Below are 15,795 nucleotides of genomic sequence, written 5' to 3'. Positions count from 1 at the left end.
GAACTGTGAGAATTTTGCTCTGAGTCACAATTTCTCTTTTCTTTACTACAGTGGATTCTCTCTACATTTCTTTTTCAAACAACTTTTGCATAAACTCATCTTGGGATGTGAATTGAACACTGTGCTTCCAGATCAATGTAGAAACCAATAAAATATTCATGCATATTTATTATGGTAAGAGACTATGTAGTTTAAAACTCAGATTAAGGTGTTTATTCAGTGATCTACCACAAATACACCACATAAACAGTTTTCACACCAAAAATGGTTTGATATGAGAAAATAAACCATGTGTATGAAAAGAAAAGGACCCAGGTAAATGCCTGCTTTTAAAAAAATAATTTTTAGTTATAGATGGACAAGATACCTTTATTTTATTTATTTACTTTTATGTGGTGCTGAGGATGGAACCCAGTGCCTCATATGTGTGAGGCAGATGCTCCACCACTGAACCACAATCCCAGCCCAAGCGCCAGCCCAAATGCCTGCTTTTTGATAATAAAAAGAAAAGACACTGTAAAGGAGAGAGGAAAATAAGAGTTGCCCTTTCCCTTAATCCAAGCAGCCCAGCGTGAAGGAAGATGCACCCTTGTTGGGAAATGGAAAGGTAACTATGTCCAGGCCTGAGACTTGAAACTCAGAACTAAGCTGGTGCCCAGTAGAGCCCAACAATCCTTGTCCCATGCCAGTAATCACAGACAGAGACTCTGGAACTGTGTTTAGTTGGGCAGCAAAAAGACTGTGTCCACCACCACTCCTCCAAACTATCTTGACAGAAGGAGAATCAACACTTCATTTGCTAAGGATCATGACACAACAGCAGAAACAGGATTTTGTTTGAGAACAAAATGCTGGGCCCACCATAGTGATACTCAGCACTCAGTAAGGATTACAGTCCTCAAAGTTGGGACAGAGCTCATATAGAGAGCAAGACCTGTGTGCTGGTGGGGCACACTCAAGAAGAGCCTGTGGCTGGTTGCAGGATTCTTGGGCCATGAGTCCACTTCACCAGTAGGCAGCTGAAGACCTTGGTCACAGAACTGAGGGTCTTGGTCCCTCCCTGGTTCTGTGTTGCCTTGGCAGGCTGTGGCCTCAGTGTGTGACATAGCATTGCAGCATTTGTGGCCACAGGACCTCCCTCCTCATTGTTACCCAAAGCACCAGGCAGCACACTAAGGAGAGATTTAAGTCTCTGCTTAGGGGTGAAAATTCCAGATTTGACCTGGACTCTTTGAACTCTTATCATTACATATTGAAATATGTTCTCAGGGATGAAAGATACTCAAGGAATCAAAACAAAATAAGCAAACAACATATAAGGGTGTCCTAATTCATCTGACGATAAACTTCCCAACAGGAAACATGTAGAATGGAAGTGAGTACCATGAGATTTTTATAGAATTGAAGATAAAAATCTGCCAAGCAAAAATATAGAACACGCCAAAACTGTACTTTTCAAACAAAGGAAATACAAAGATATTATCAGATAGCCCACCCAAAATTCTCATACAATACAGCAATCCACTTCTGAGCATACATCCAAAGGAAATGAAATCAAGATATTGAAAAGACATCTGTACTCCCATGTTTATTGCAGCACTACTGACAGTAGCTAAGAAGTGGAAATAATCTAAGAGTCCATCAACTAACAAGTGGATACAATGAAGTATATTTGCATAATGGAATACTCTTCAGCCAAAAAAGAAAAAAAGGAAAAAAAAAGGAATGAAAACTTGACCTGAAAATCATTAGGTTAAGTGAAATAACTCAGGACATGAAGGACAAGGGTCTTGTAATTTCATTACATGGCAAATATGAAAGAGTTGATATAATAAAAGTTTAGAAGTTTAAATTAGAATTGTGATTACCATAGGATGGAAAGTCTAGGGGTTAGAAATGTAAGGCTACAGACTGATTAATCACTTATAGGTTTTACTTAGATAGGAATAAGAATTTCTGGTGCAGCTTTGCATAGTTGGGTGGCTGTGAATAACAATAAGAAACTTATTTCAAAAAGCAAGAAGAGAGCATATTGAAAATTTTCACAGAAGGAAATGAACAGTGTTTGAGCAAACAAGATAACACAATATATACATGCATCAAGAGATCTATTTACTCCATTAATAGATATATTATTTATGTTTGGAGCATCAGCTGAAATAAATTTAATTTAAATGAAAAAAGGAGGAAAATGCTACAGGTGACAAGATATGGGGGAAGGTTATGCAGTTTATATGTGATGGATTCAATAATACAAGGGAGGTGCACTGAGAGGTAAATTTGATAAGAATGAGAAGGGATCAAATAGAACATTCTGAGAAAGACAGAGGAAGCTTATATTGCCTGGGCTTAAGACCCTGGTTTAGGGTGGTGACTCCATGTACATTTGTGTGAATTCTGTACACCCTCACTATATAAAATAAGAAGAATGAATAGTAAGAGTGACTCAACGATGAGGTATTGAGGATAGAATGGGGGGGGGGGAGAAAAGGCCCTGTGGATGACACCTTTTTAAGCCATGAAACTTGCCCAAGGAAGCAATGTGTCCTTGAAGCAAATAATCAGACAAGGATATATCTAACTCCAACTTTTTAATTTATTCTAGTGAGAATAATTCATGTAAATCAGTGGACCTCTGAAGATGCAATTTTTCTTTCTTTTCCCAAACAGATCTCTTATAAAGTTCAAATGGATTGAAATGGTTTGTTTTTGTCTGCATTGTTTCTTTGAAATATTCACACCCAGCACCTAAAAATATTTCTTTAACATAGCAAATTCTGAAAAAAAAATTAGTATTTTGAATTAGAAAACAGGGAGGCAGACTCTCAATACTCTCCTCAAATACCTGTTTCCTCTATCAGGCCTCAGGGGAAAGTTTAGATTATGTCTCATTTGAAGACCCCTCTGCCCCATTTTATCTTTCCTGGTTACAAATATTTTTGCCAATTGTGGGGCCTCCAATGATTATTCTCCTTATCCTCTTCCTGGGCCTCAAAGGGAAATTCATGTGGCAGCTTTTAGACATGACTGGGAAGCCCAAGAATACAGGGCTAGTTTGGAATCTATGTGGACCTCTACCTGGCCAATATCTCCACATCTAATGGAGACATTACCATCTACTCAGATGACACAGTTCTGTGCCCTAATAGTATAGTAAGATTGTGGAAAACAGATGGATACAGAAACAAAGCTTATGATCAAAACCCTAGAGAGCTGGTTGTATGAAGATGAGTCCCAGCTACAGGCAGGGTGGAGCAGGCAATCTTGGTTTTCGTGATAGAAACAAACATGTTATTTTGATAAAAGATGTTGAAAATCAACCTGGCCACCCTGTCTCTTTTGTTTACCTGGATAATTTTGAACCCAAAAGTTCTAATAGTGATGGGAAGTCAGAGAGGCCATTTCCACAAGATGAAAGAGCCCTTGTTTTCTTAAAGATGGGATGTGGAGAATTGGGGTTCTCCCAGGAGTTGATATAGGTACATAAAGAATAGCTTCCTGAAGACCAGGTCCCTACATGATCTCCTGTGACTTGACTGAAGTGTTTTTGCAAATGAACCCAGTTTGTAAAGTGGAGGCCACCTCTGTGAAATAAGAGTAGAGATGAGCAAAGAACATGATATATCCTCAATGACAGGGGTTGGAGGATGAAGTAGGGGGCAGCTGAGATGCTGGGAAGTTGAAGCCAGAGAAACTGTTGCTGAGAGGCAGAAATGAGGTAATGGTGGAAAGATCTGGATGGCACAATGTCTCTAACCTCTACCAAGTCACTTACTCTCACCAGGTTCTGTCTTCTTTGTCAAGACATAAGGATGTAGCATATGAGCATCTTCAACAGCATGTCATTTTTAGCAACTTTTAACACTGTCAACAGCATTTATCACTGTAGAGCTTTAAGTAGCCATGAAAAAGTCCTTTGTGTTGAGGAATTTAGGGTACTAGAGAATTCAGATAGAGTTTTAGGAAGGGAAATTGAGACTGAGGATGAATTTAGTATAAACACCACAGTACTTTATTTATTTATACAGGAATCAACCAACACCCAGACCTTGACTGTGAGCTGCCCATCTATTTCTCCCTATTAGAGAAGCCACCAAAAGATCCATTTTCTGCCATGTGCCAAACACACACTCTGCACCTTCAGTTCTTTTTAGTGCCAATCCTGCAGGCCACAGAGCAGGACCATATTTCTTGGTTGGTTGCTGTGGGCTTTGATGCATCCTTTTTTTGGACTGAAGCATGAGTGTGTCTCTAATTTTTTCTGATTTATGACACAAAAAGCAAAATTTGTTCTTTAGTGTTCAATATGTAGTGTCAAACATTAAGGTTTTGAAGTTAATTTTATTTTTTGCTGTGTTGGTCCTTTGGAGTTTTCATGGATTTTGTTTAATTGTGTTAATTCTCCATTTAGTGGTTCTTGGTAAAATTGCTCTTTCTCTGGTATCCCTCCTATATACACATAAGTCCTGATATCTTTCAGGTGAGACTGGGAAGAACAATTTCCTTTAAAAGGACAAGGAGCTATAGAGTAGCCTTTAGTGTCAGCCCAGTCTTCACCCTGAAAATTCAACCCCTGTCTTCGGATGAGTCAGGCATGAGCTGAGTGAGGAGCTCAAGTCAGTCAGACTCTGCTGTGGCCCTCATGTGGAGAAATGTTAGGCACAAGACACAGAAAAAATGTTGATACTGTTTCAAACAAACATATAGATGGCTCTGGTGAACCCAAATGTCAATGTACCTCACATGACAATATCTATGGAATTATTTCAACATTAAGACATCATATGTCATGAAAATACCAGTCTCATGCAGATATTGAAATGTCCTTACCATGCCTCATGCAATTTCAATTGGTGGTCATGACTGAAACAACATGCAACCATGGGGATATATAAAGAACTGCTTCCTCTTTTTTTTTTTTTTTTTCACGTCATTGTCACCAATCACTGCTTTGTCTCTAGGGACTAAGGCAAACGTGCCTCTTCTTACCAGTGTTACTATTCCTGGAACAGATGATTAGACTGGGATGTGGCTCTGTTCTCTAAGTGTGATGCATCACAGGAGGAGATTCAAAAGTCTTCACTGAAACATCACAGATTTAGAAGAAGAGCCAGTTACTATAGCAGAAAGGATGTGAGGAATTTTCATCCTGCTGTTTTGCATTGAATTCTTCAGTCATATTCTAAAGTCTGTCATCCATATTCCTAATCCAACCTGACTCATGTCCTCAGAAGAGGGAACATAGTGACAGACACAGAGAAGAGGGACAGGTAAACACAGAGGGAGCAACTAAAGTGATGCATCTGTGAGCCAAGGCACACCAAGGACTGTCATTGACCAGCAAAAGTGAGGGAGGGTGAGGAAGGATCCCCTCTTACAGTCTTGAAAGAAGGCTCCAACCTCACTAAAATTCTCAGTCCCCACTTTTGTCCTCCACAACTTCGAGGTAGTAAAATCGTGTTTTAAGCAAAATTATCATCAGTAGTGACATTGATTCCTTACCCAATTCTAGACCAATGAAAGGATTTGTGTTATATCAGATAATTGAAAGACTTTAGTCAATATGGAAAAGTCATGTTAGAGGACACACTGAAAATGTTATATTAAAAGGAAAGCCCTAGAATGGGTCTTCTTTATAGTCCCTCTGATATTTTCTAAAGAGCGGGTATCATTTGTTCTCCATGAGTTATGGCTCTCTCTCTCTCTCTCTCTTTTTTGAGAGAGAGAGAGAGAGAGAGAGAATTTTTTAATATTTATTTTTTAGTTCTCGGCAGACGCAACATCTTTGTTTGTATGTGGTGCTGAGGATCGAACCTGGGCAGCAAGCATGCCAGGCGAGCTCGCTACCGCTTGAGCCACATCCCCAGCCCATGACTCCTTTTTTTAATACTTGTTTTTTTAGTTGTAGTTGGACACGATATTTTTATTTCACTTATTTATTTTTATGTGGTGCTGAAGATCCAACCCAGGGTCTTGCACATGCAAGGGGAGCACTCTACTGCTAAGCCACAACCCAACCTGGTGTTTTGACTCTTTTTGACATCTACATATTTGACTATACAGGAAAATACCAAACAGAGACTGATTTTCTTTTATTTAATATCTATTTATAAAATATCTAACACTATAAGCAAATATAGTCTAATAATTTTAAAATATTATTATTTAAAATTAAATGTAGGTATGTGAATGATTTTATGAGTACTAAATTTCACATACATAAACACATGTATGTGTGTGTGTTTGAATCTGTTTGTATTAAATTCCAATCCACTCTAAGCTTACTATTTAATAAAAATATATTTTTTAATAATTTTAACATATTTCATACATAATTGTTCCCTTCACACCAGCCTTCTGTCATAAATGTCCTTGAATTATGGACACACTTAATTTTTCTCATGAAATTTCAAGTCCTAAGGAAAACAGAGTTAACAACTTGGATATTGACCTGTGTTTCAGCAAATAAGTGCATTTTCTAAAGGAAACAGAATTAACCATTAAAAGGATAATACAGTTAATAAACACCATCATAAAATTACTGTAGTTGCATTTACATAGATCCCACATATTTGCTCATCCTAATATTCTGCTGAGCATCTCTTTCTTTGGGAAGCCAGTCCTCATGATCATAATTAGGTGCATTTGATGTGCTCATTCATACCATTCCACTGGCTCTGGTTATAGTGGTGGGCCAATAACACAGGTACAGTCAGTTGAAGCCTTTTCCCTGAATTTATCCTCTTGTGGATCCAGCAGTGCACCAGGACCCACATTCTCAGTTCTGTGTGTAAGTTGGTTCTGAAGAGCTAAGACAAAGAAGCAGGGATTGGGAAGGAATATGGGGATTGGGGATCTTGGAAGCCTTAGGTCCCTATTCATCACACTTTTCTTTAGAAGTTCAGGTGACCTCTACCAGGCTTGTGCATTAAATCTATTTGAATTGGTTCGCCTATTGTGGTTTTGTTTTATTTTTCATTTATTTAATTTTATATTTATGAAATTTATCCACAGTTGACTGAACAGATCATTTTATTACAATTCATCCTATGTATGTGTACACCATTTTTTAAAAATTCAGTTTACATTCATTGTTGGGAGCTTAAGTTGCATAACTTTCACAGAAGGAAAACATAACCTGAAGATGACAGCCTCCCAGGTGAGACAGAGAGCTGAAGCTGAATTGTTTGTAATGAGAATTTTCAGTAAGAGATTCAGCATTGGATATTATACTTAATGTTTTATTTTTCAAAAAATCCTCACACATTATGTGTGCTTCATATTATGCCTCAAAGTCAAATTAGAAGTTTCCACTGTAAGTGGTGTTTATGGCTTTGAGGGAAAAATGCACAGCAATTATCTCAAGAGTCTGTATAAAACAGACATTGTTGATAAATTCTACCAATTTCGGCCTCTTAAATAATCTTTAGGCCTTGAAATATTCCATTCCCTAAGATTCCAGAATAGTTGGCAATTATGTGTCCATACACTATAAGCACAGATGAAACAACCTCAACATTCAAACCACTGAGATTTCAAGATTGTAGGTTGTGCAGACTGAGTGATAAGTTCAATATGGCAAATTAGTTTTACTTGAGAATATATTCTTTATAAGCAAGACAGGTGAAAGGAAGAGTGAACAATAAAATTGTGGTACTATTTATCTCAACCATCTGGTAATGAATATGAGGAAGGGGAATTTTTTTCTCCACATCTCTTTATAACATTGACATATTACCAAAACTGATATATAATTTTGCAAATAGAACTAAAGAGGATTTCTATACAATTATGATATAAGAATTGTCTATTTATCTGAAGAACTGTGGACCATGATAATACCCACTTTAAATATAAAGGTTTTGGGGTTTATAGAACAATGTATACTAGCATCTAAACCACACTTTGACTGTTATGTTTATATTTCATTAAGTGTAACAGAGTAAATCATCTTCCAAAAATACTATCTGTATTGATGGTAGCTGGCTCTAATTTCTAAATCATGTCTTTTCCAAAAAATTGTTTCAAGGATTTTTGACATATGTTACTTTATAATACAATGCTCAGAACGTAATAAATCCTCAATGTGTTTTTAAAGGTAAATAAGCATATTTCTGAGTTTGTAACAATACCGCCTAAGCTGAAGATCTCAGGATCTCTGTTCTGTACAATGACAGATGCTCCATTGATCATCTCAGTGTATGTACTTGGTAAATTTTACTCTTTGCACTCTCAGGCTATGGCTGGATTAGGTCTCAATCATCAGTGAAGAATAGAAGAGTAAAGGTGAAACCTGCATTGGGGTGATATATTTCTTTATCTGAAATGCTTCCAATTTTAATTAATGGAAATTATACAAATGTCTCTGCGAACGGTTTGACATTGCAATAGAATTCAGTGCCTAAGACAAAGATTCCCTCTTAATATTTTATCTACAGGGCACTGAACTAAGATACCACAGTGGATTATCTTAGAGAGAATTGGGATGTAATGTTATTCTATCTCAACTCAGACATTCTAAGTCTTGGATACTAGAAATGGGCCATATAGAATGAAAAAAAAGGAAATAAAAAGGAAATAATGTCACTGAAGGCAAGACTATGTTTCTATTTGAGCTGAAACTACAATCAGTCATGCAAAACTGGTGGCCCTCTCTGGTGGTACTGATGTTGACCTTTAATGTGAAGGTAGAACTGTGTGGAAACCAGAGTTCACAGAGAAGAAGACCTGGTGCATCTGCAGGCAGAGCCTTAAACCAGTCAGGTTTTTTTTTGTCTGGAGGCTTATCTTTATTGTTTCTGTCCCTGGATAACTGAATTGATGACTAATTTTTATGTGAACCTACAGGTCTCGTACTCTTTAAAACATAACCTCCAAAATATTAGTGAATTCAGACACTTGTTTATAGAATTCATATTTTGGTACCATCTGTTAAATCCATTCCCAGAAACCAAGAATGGAAAATGAAAGATTTCACAGTATTACCTGTGACTTGTAGCTTCCAATTCTATTCCCTGACACTTCTTGTTGTTTTTTCTCCCATAGGATTTGTGCATCTGATTGGAGGACATAGACTTAGCTCTGGGCGAGTGGAAGTGAATTCTAGAGGAGAGTGGATTCCAGTATCTGATAGGAATTTCACATTACCCACAGCCCAGGTCATCTGTGCAGATCTGGGGTGTTGCAAGACTGCATCTGTCCTGGGGAACCTGCCCTTCAGAAAGGCTGGTGAACAGGTCTGGGCTGAAGAGTTCCAGTGTAAGGGACAAGAACCTGGGCTCTGGTTCTGCCCCAGAGTGCCCTGTCCTGGAGGAAGCTGCCACCACAGAGGGGCTGTGCAAATTGTCTGCTCAGGTGAGACTCAAATCAGGACCTTAACCTCCCTACGTACTCTGAGAGGGTAAGAAAAATGTAGGATGTTGTTAAAACTCTGTCTTCTACCAGGATATACAGATGTTCAGCTCATGAAAAATGGCAGCTCTCAGTGTGAGGGTCAAGTGGAGATGAAGACCTCTGGAGGCTGGAGAACACTCTGTGCCTCCCACTGGAATATGGCCAATGCCAATGTAGTTTGCCGTCAGGTGGGCTGTGGAGTCGCCATCTCCACCTCAAAGGGAGAGTACTTTGTGGAAGGAGGAGATGAGATCTAGAGAGACCGATTCCACTGCTCAGGGTCTGAGTCCTTCTTGTGGAATTGCCCTGTGACTGCCCTGGGTGTTCCTGCCTGTGCCCATGGAAACACAGCCTCTGTGGTCTGCTCAGGTAAGTTGTCTGCTCGGGTGAGACTCTCAGCACGAACTTAACCTCCCTACACACACTGTGAGAATAAGAAAACTGTGAGATGTACTAAAACCATGTCTTCTATCAGGATATACAGATGTTCAGCTCCTGAAAAATGGTCAGGACTGATTGGTACTTGAGTGACATGTCTCTAAGAGCAGACAGTGTGGAGAACTGACTTCAAAAGTTAGGCATTCTGTGGTGAAATATGGTTCTTCTCAATAATCATTCATCTTTCAGGCTCTGTCAAGGGGTATTATGAGGAATAGTTTTAAGTATGCAGCATTATTATTATTGTTATTATTATTATTTGCAATTCATAGAGAACACTGTATAATAATAAGTAATAGCTCTGTCCATTTTCTCACTCTGGACAATCAGAGATCATCAGCTGCTCCCAGAAGTCACCTGCAGATACCTCAGTCACTGTGTCCCCATCCCTTCCAAAGAAGACCACTCTAAATTCTGCTGTGAAAGAAATTTTTGTCAGGATTTGAGCTTTATGTAAGGATTTGAGCTTCATAGCATGTTCTCTCTTTATGTCTACTTTGACTCAACATAATATTTAGAATATACCTATCTTTTTATTTTTAGCCTAATCTCAATTATTTTTGTTGCTGTAGGGTTTTCGGCCAAATAACACAGGATCATGTATTGATCCATTCAAATTATATGGAGATTTGAGCAGTTCACACTTTTTGAATACCCAAATAATGATCCTACAAATTACCATGTCAATAACTTTTGGTGCAAATATGGATATATTTGCGTATGATTTTTAATCCAGGTCTTCTCCTATTATGGTGTTCTTTGTGAAGTCAGATTCTTGTTCTTAATGAAGCATAGCATATCAATATTTCCTGTACCCTTAGTGTTCTAATGGCCTTTTAAATAGAACTTTACTACCATAAGATCATAAAAAATATTCTCCAAGAATATCATATAGAAATTTAGTTACTTTTCTTTTACATATAATTGCACAACCTTTCTGGGGTTGGTATTGTACTTAGGGAGTGTGGTGTAAAAATACTTTCACATTATTGTTTGGATATCCATTTGACTCAGAATCATTACTGAAAAGCCTTTCCCCCCTGCTGTGTCTCCTTTGAAATACAGTGTGCAGATATTTCTGACTCATGTTCTATGTTCTGTTCTGTTCCATTCTGTCATTTTTCTATGCTTGTAGCCATGCACACCTCCTTAATTATAACTTTATAGCATGTCTGACTAACTTTTTTAAAGACTACTTTAAAGAAACTGCTCTAATTGGGTTATTTTTCCTGCCCAGTGTATTGGTCATAATTGGTCTTATGAATTTCACATAATTTTTACAACAACTTGATATATTTAATTCAATAATTCAGTTGATATAGTTAATTCAATAATTGCATAATGGTATTTATATTGAGTTTGGTTTTGATGTAAACATCAATATGGAGCTAACTGTCTTACAAGGTATATATCTAGTTTCTCTCAGAGATTATACATAACTCTTAATAGGCATATTCTTGGGGTTTTAGGTTTATGATGTTATTTTATGTGTTTTTTTTAGTGAAAAATGTACTAGATATTAATGTTTTAGTAAGCTTTTTTTGTGTGTGTGCTGTGACAGAAAGGAGAAAAAGTTTATTTTGAAGCCAAACATTTCAGAGGTCTCAGTCCATAGATCACCTACTCCATTTTTGGGGTTGGATGTAAGGTGGAATATCATGGTAGAAGAGTGGAGCAGGGGAAAGGAGGTCAACAGAAGACCACCAAGAAGCAAAAATAAAATGAACTCTTCTCAACAAGGACAAAATATAAACCCTAAAGACACGCTCCCAGGGACCCATGTCAACCAGATACACACTACCTGTCTACACTCACCACTCAGTTAATATCAGAGCATTAATGTGCTAATTAGCTAAGGGTCTTATAACCCAATCATTTCACTTTTAAACTTTCTTTCATTGTCTCATGCATGAGCTTTTGGGAGACACCCACTATCTAAACCATAACAACTAGGTTTCATCTTCACATTTTTGTGGTTTTGTTTTTCTTTTTTCTCTTTCATTCATATACTTAATGAATTATTTGAGAATTATGACTAAACTTCAAAGACAGTATAAAATTCCCAGATAACCCTAATGTAGATTCTCCAATGCTATATTTTTCTATATTATCCCCTCATTTTGCATCATTTATCCCTAAATATATAAAATATTTCTGAGTGAATAGTTAAGAGTAGATGGATAAGATGATGTGTCCCTTTACTCTTAAAATATTTTCAAGAATTTTTTTACATAACCATAGTGTCATTGCCAAATTCCAAAAATTAACCTGTTGGCTTCCACATATGATTGAGAACATGTTGTACTTTTCTTTCTATGTCTGGGTTATTTAACATAACATAATGTCCTATAATTCCATCCATTTGATGCAAATGACCAGATTCCCTGCTTCTTTATGCCTATATTTATACCACATCTTCTTTATGAATTTCTCTTGCAAGGGGTTCTGATTCCATACTGTAGCTTCTGATTTCATACTGTAGCTATTATGAATAATGCCACAATAAACATGGGAACATAGGATTGCTGTTTCACAGTAAATGTAATTGTCCTAATTGCTACTGCTTATAATACATTCCTCCCCCCCCAAAAAATAGCAACCCAAATAAAAAGTACATTTCATTTTGCCCATTATTTCCAGATTCATAAATTTGGCAAAGGCTATTGGCAGTTGCCTCTTGAAGTCTCTCATGAGGTTGCACTTAGATTTCATCTGGAGCTGAGCTCATTGAAGACAACCAAGATGGTAATCAAGGATAGTTCATTCACATGGCCAGAAGCTTGAAGTTCAACTGGGGATGCTGACAGAGCCACCTGTAAATGCTCTCTCCCATGTGATTGTCTCTACAAAGAGTAGATTTCCCATTAAAGCATATATCCTAAGTCAAGAGGAAGAGGTATGACTTTCTTAGCTAGGTTCCTAAGTCAAGCTGTGCTGGCTTCACCACATTCTATTGCTTTAGACAGCTCACCCCTGTCAGCCCAGATTGGAGGGAAGGAGGAATGGACTGCAGAGGTCAATGTATAGATATCACAGATTTTGTGGGTATTTTTAAAAATTACAGGTGTGTTAGATAACCCACTTTTTGTATTTTCCACTTTATACTTTTACACTATCTCTTATGGCCTTAATACCTAAAACTTGTAGAGTATATAGGAATGTGAGCTTCTCTCACCATGTCTCTTAGTATCCTATTATATTTCCTACGTTTTTGTCTTTCTGTTTTTCACTCTACATATTCTCATGATCGTCTCTCACCCACTTCCTGCTCAGGTGATTGGAATGGGGTTCCCCTCAGTGGAATGAGCTGGATGAGAAACAAAGCTAGGAAAAATAGAAGGACAAAAACACCCACAGGACACAGAAAATATTTTCAGAAAGCAGGGGCAGGATGGACTAGACAATCATATGGATCAAGCTTCTATACTAAAAAGCCAAAATGGAACCTGCACCTGCTTTATTTATATTGGGGGACTTCAAAGGCCTTCCATATAATATTCTCCATTAAAAAGGTGGCATATCCAGGTCCCAATGGGTAATGCCCTTCTCTGGAGTGACCATGAGAGATCTTCCTAGCAACGCAAAGACAGAGGTCATATGTCTTGGGCAATCTATTGCATGGGAGAGCCATGGATAGTTCCCAAGGTTAAACCTAAAATCCCCCTGGCTTCATGCCTAGAGAAGATGCTCATGTGTTTTTTCACGGATGGCACCCTGCATTCTTCCACTTACTGTTTCTACTTTGTGCTAACCTGCAGTGTTGTTAGACTGAACCTCTGGTTTCTTATTTTAGTTACTGATTTTTTATTGGTTCTTTTTCATTACTTCTTTTTATACACAACTCTCAAAAAATCCAATATTTATAGGATTGTTATCATCATTTCTCTAACAAAATGCACATCATGTCACTTAATTTACAAATTTAATCATGATTATTTTAATTACCTATGAGAAAACACTAATACCACTTTGTGAACATCTTTTTTATCTTCTTTATGCACTTCATTTTCTATGTAAACTCTTTTATATGTGTGGGGTTTTTTGATGGACAGATATTCTATTTGAAAAAAAAATTCCATTGTACAAACATTCAGAAATGATTTTACTTTTTTCAGTGCAATTTATTTATGGTAGATCCCATTATACAAAAAGAACTGAAATGGTGAGAAACTGGGCACTCATTCCTATGAAAAAAAACTCTTTGTATTCACAACTTTTCTGGATTTTTAAGAGGATTCTCCTCTTTAGTCTGACCTAAATTTGACTAGGGTACTCCCAGGGAAATGTGGCAAACATGCTGAGATTTTCAGTTTCAACTACTACCTTTGATTGGTTAAATGACTTCAGGGGAAAATAGTTGATTCTAGTTTTTACATTTCTCTGAACTTGACTCCAAAGTCTTCCTTCCCTGGGAGCTACGCAAGCACTCAAACAGCACTGATATATTCACAGTTTCCTAAAGTAATTCTTGGGTCTTGGTTTAAAAAAGAAGAGTATGTCAGAAGAGGAAGCAAAACTCTTGAATAGACAATCAGCTCTGAAAATAGGAAATTACTGATCATACCCTAGAGCTTTCAGATGCCATTACTAGATTATTATTTATCTTAATTCAGTTTCCTGCTCTCTAATCTCTTCTGTAGGAAACCAGACCCAGCTGCTTCCCCAGTGCAATGACTCCTGGTCTGACCCAGCAGGCTCTGCAGCCTCAGAGGGCCACACTGCCAAGTGCTCAGGTGAGCAAGGCCCCCAGCACCAGAGCCTTCCCATTTCCTGTGTAAATGCCCACTAACATGACCCTGTCTCTCCTCAGACAGCAGACAGCTCCGCCTGGTGGATGGGGGCAGTCGCTGTGCAGGGAGAGTGGAGATCCTGCAGCAGGGCTCCTGGGGCTCCATCTGTGATGACAGCTGGGACCTGAATAATGCCCATGTGGTGTGCAGACAGCTGGGCTGTGGAGTGGCCCTAAAAGCCACTATCTCTGTGCATTTTGGAGAGGGATCAGGGCCCATGTGGCTGGATGAGCTGAACTGCACAGGAGAGGAGGCCTATGTGTGGCAGTGCCCTTCCCAGGGCTGGGGGCAGCACAACTGCAGTCACAAGGAGGATGCTGGAGTCATCTGCTCAGGTCTGTGATGCACACTGTGCTCAGATGGGGGAGGGCAGGAGAGGGTCTGCAGGATGGTATTTGAGTCATAGGACAGAGGTTTAGCAGTTGCTGACAGTGAAGGAGGGGGGGCTCACAGTTCCTGTCCCTGAAGCAAAGGAGAAGGTGAAGTGTTTCTATTTCCTGATGAAGCAGCTAGCTTCTGCTCCTTCCAGCTCAGCACTGTCCCCTGACACAGTCATTCTCTGCAGTATCCATTTAAAGCAGTCATCATTGTTCTGTGACATGTGGGTGAAACATCCTGACCCACTGAATTAATTTTCTACTTCTGCTGTAACAAGTTACCATAGACTGAGTGATTCAAAACAATCAAATTTGTCATCTTACAGTTTGTAGGTAAGAACCTGACCTGGGTCTCTCTGGGATATAAACGAGGTTTCAGCAGGCTGCAATAGGTGAAACTGTGGGAAGACTAATATTCTTGTCTTTTTCACCTTCTAGAAGTTGCCTAAATTCCTTGTATGACCCCTTCCTTCTTCAAAACCAAAACAGCTCAACCCTCTCACAATTTCACATTCATCTCCTTCTGATGAGGGCCAGAAAGGCTTATCTGTTTTTAAGGATACAGGTGTAAGAATGTCATTAGATTGGGACATCCTATCTAGGATTATCTAGGATAATCTCACAGTGAAAACATTCTTTTGTTAATTGTTTTGTTTGTTTGTTTGTTTTTGTTTTGTGGTTTGGTTTTTTTTTTTTTTTTTTTTTTTTTTGGTACTGGGATTAAACTCAGGGGGCTCAAAAACTGAGCCACAGCCACAGCCGTTTTATTTATTTTTTACTGTGAGACAGGGTCACAT

General features: G+C 38.3%; 1 protein-coding gene across 1 annotated transcript in view; it reads left to right on the top strand.

Annotated features, from left to right (window-relative positions):
• LOC143398301 (uncharacterized) overlaps positions 1–15,795 on the top strand; it is a 257,757-nt gene that overhangs the window by 32,688 nt on the left and 209,274 nt on the right. Inside the window, 4 exon segments of the mRNA XM_076855295.1 lie at positions 9,046–9,354; positions 9,445–9,762; positions 14,472–14,564; positions 14,642–14,956. Of these exon segments, the coding sequence (XP_076711410.1) occupies positions 9,046–9,354; positions 9,445–9,762; positions 14,472–14,564; positions 14,642–14,956 (1,035 nt within the window).

This window comes from Callospermophilus lateralis, chromosome 4 (genome assembly GCF_048772815.1).
Source record: "Callospermophilus lateralis isolate mCalLat2 chromosome 4, mCalLat2.hap1, whole genome shotgun sequence".
NCBI lineage: Eukaryota > Metazoa > Chordata > Mammalia > Rodentia > Sciuridae > Callospermophilus > Callospermophilus lateralis.
The sequence above is the reverse complement of the archived record's forward strand: the minus strand, read 5'-3'. Positions and strand labels throughout refer to the sequence as shown.